Below are 2,846 nucleotides of genomic sequence, written 5' to 3'. Positions count from 1 at the left end.
CCCATCTTTTTAAGTGGGAGAACTTGCACTATTGGTGGCTGACTAGATACTTTTTTGCCCCACTGTACCTTATTAAAAGGCTGTTGTTGCAGGCTGTGTTTTCTTGCCCTGTTGCCCCGATAAGGAGGGGAAAGAGGATTGTATTGTTACAGTGCTTTGAAGAGGACTGCATTTTATATCCATAAGGAGGTTTGAAATTACAGGAGTCCTGTTATGCATATTTCCCTTTCTTTCAAATCCTCAAAATAAAAATAACACCAAAAATCTAATCTTTTATTGTATTTCTATATTTCCATGGAGGTTCAACTTAAATCACCAAATATGGTAGAGCAGGTTAGTCCCATGGTGTCATTTTCTCCCAGATGCACTGCAGGGAAAAAAAACATTTAATCATGAATGTTTATTATGTATTTAGGCCTTTTTAATCAATTTGATAATATACACTTAGAGGCCTATATAAGACTTTTACATCTTTGCAGATCCACACAGATCTGTTTTTGTTTTTTTTTGGTCTCTTTGAACAGTGCTGACCCATAACCTAGAGGAAGGATTGGTTTGGGCTGAAGATATTAATCAGAATAATTGATTATTGAAATAATCGTCAACTAATTTAGTCATGGATTAATCATTAACAGGAATATAGAGAGTGTAAAACATGCCTTCAGCTGACAGAGCGACCCACTTAGAGCAGGAACTATACCACGATTGTAAAAAATAATTTCCATGTCAATCTGCTTGATCCAGAACTCAAGTGGAAAAGTTTTAGTTTCACCTGGTTTGATTTTGTAAAAAAAAAAATCTTCTTTAAGGAAGCTTTGGCTGTCTGATTATTAATGGATTAATTAATAAACTAATCAACAGATGAATGGATTTGCAAACTAATGGTTAGTTGCAGGCCTACATGTGAGCAGCAGATCCAGTTAAGATCAGCCATGAATGAGTCAGACATCTGTCAGTCCGGATGTTCCATTGCTCCCAGTTATTAAACCATGCTGGGGGGTTTGGTTTATCATGTATTAGCTCCTCCTGAATGGATTCACCTTTACAGGAAGAAAGCTCCATCAGAACCAGCTCCCCCGTAAAGCTCTCTTTAGTCTGTTGGAGGATGTGAGGCTGTAATTGTCTGTATTATCTGATGCTAACTATTGCCGCCTCTGTGTATCCAGTACTCCCAGGCAGCCAACACCATGCCGGACGAGGCTGAGTGTGAGCAGGCCAGCAAGCTGGGCGCCATCAACAGCACCCTGAGGTCAGAGCACAGCTTCTCTCCTCCTCCTGCTGTCCGCTGCAGCAGCTCATTTTCATGTAAAGTGCTGGAAGGCAGGTTGAACATGAACCTGCTTGTCCACAGCTGCCTCAAACGGCTCAGTGCTGGGAAATGATCAGCAGCACTACTTCCTGTTCTTCCTGTAGTCGGCTGATGTCAGATGGCAGCTGGTCTGAACTGAGTTTAATGCTGATACCATAAAATCTGACTGCTTAAACACGATGAATAGACTGCAGAATGAAGAGAAACCAGAACCAGACAAACAAGGCGGTGCAGGAAGCAGCTAATGGCCCAGTTCCTCAGGTGTGGACAGCCTGGTGGCTCAGCCACAGACGGAGCAGCTTTATAGATGACAAACATCCATAGATCCCACCACCTTGTGCAAATATGCTGTATTTTTAACACCAAACCAAAACACTGCATATTTGCACCATATATATTTAATGCTGTGTACTTCCATATCAATGCATTTCTGCACCGTCTTTCCTCCCACACTGTTTGATCACTGCTGCTCTTAATGGAATGGAAATGTTCTGAAAGCTAAACAAAACCACATGTCATTTTGTACACACTGTGTGTAGAAAATGAAAATAAACATGGTCTAAAGGGCTGTTATCCTCCTGCAGCAGTGTGTCACAGTGAGCTTGTTGCAGGTATTTTTCATTTATGCTCAGATTAGAAGCGTGGTCTGCGCTGTTATTCCCCACCACAACGCAAGAGGAACAATCAGGCATGGCCTCCATCACATGGCCGACCCAAAAATAAACAGAGATGCTGAACAGTTTAGGAAACTGTTGCTGATTTGATTTGACTGGATGAAGCAGGAAATCTGGTTATGTTTGCAATGTGCTGCCACACACATGCAGACAACCTGGTTTCTGGGTGTAAACCAGTCTGTAAGACCTTCTGTTTTCTATCTGGACCTGCTTTGTAGTGCTTAAGCTTGCTGTTAGCAGCAGTTCACACGGCGCATACTCAGTCTTTAGGACGACATTAGATGGTTACAGCTAAGAACAAAAGCTCAGACCATCCTGCTCCTTAATAGTGTAATACAAGCTGCTGCCCCCCCACCCAATGGATTGGTAAACAGTGGTCCCAGTCTGTCCCAGTAACACTCTTGAATCTCCACTATTTTCTGTTCCAGTAACCAGAGCAAAGAGGCGTTTGCTGACTGGGCGAGACACGATGACGCCCAGGATTACTTCTGTGAGCTAGACGGTAAGGTCTGCTGCTCCTCAGGAACGCCTCCATCGCTGCCTTCACTAGGAAAGAAGAATAAAACAGGAAATGACATCAGCTACTAGAACGTTTCCAGTGGGAGAGTAGAGATCTGTTCAAATTCTTGGGCTGCGTCTTCCAAGGATCCGGTCTACCTGGACTGGATCCTTCCAACTCCGTGAAAATAAGGAGACCGGAAGAGTTTTGGCTGTGAATTCAAACAGGTCCAGCCTTTGGCGGGTTTTACGGCTGTACGCTCTGTCGCTTAGCAACCGTGACAGTTGACACACAAAGCAGGAAAAGAATGAATACCGAACTTTTCAAAGCTGTTTCTTTTTATTTTATTTTTTTAAATCCTGTT

The 2,846-nt window shown here is 42.8% G+C and overlaps 1 protein-coding gene across 2 annotated transcripts in view; it reads left to right on the top strand.

Moving 5' to 3' along the window:
* The window catches only part of ero1b (endoplasmic reticulum oxidoreductase beta), a 19,364-nt gene that overhangs the window by 5,847 nt on the left and 10,671 nt on the right, over positions 1 to 2,846 (top strand). For both annotated transcript variants that reach the window (XM_015404662.1, XM_015404660.1), the window contains exons 5-6: positions 1,167 to 1,249; positions 2,412 to 2,485. In XM_015404662.1, coding sequence (XP_015260148.1) covers positions 1,167 to 1,249; positions 2,412 to 2,485 — 157 coding nt within the window. The remainder of the gene's footprint in view (positions 1 to 1,166; positions 1,250 to 2,411; positions 2,486 to 2,846) is intronic.

Source organism: Cyprinodon variegatus, unplaced genomic scaffold, assembly GCF_000732505.1.
Source record: "Cyprinodon variegatus isolate N-32 unplaced genomic scaffold, C_variegatus-1.0 Scaffold1820, whole genome shotgun sequence".
NCBI classification, from domain to species: domain Eukaryota; kingdom Metazoa; phylum Chordata; class Actinopteri; order Cyprinodontiformes; family Cyprinodontidae; genus Cyprinodon; species Cyprinodon variegatus.
This window is presented reverse-complemented; position numbering and strand designations above follow the sequence as displayed.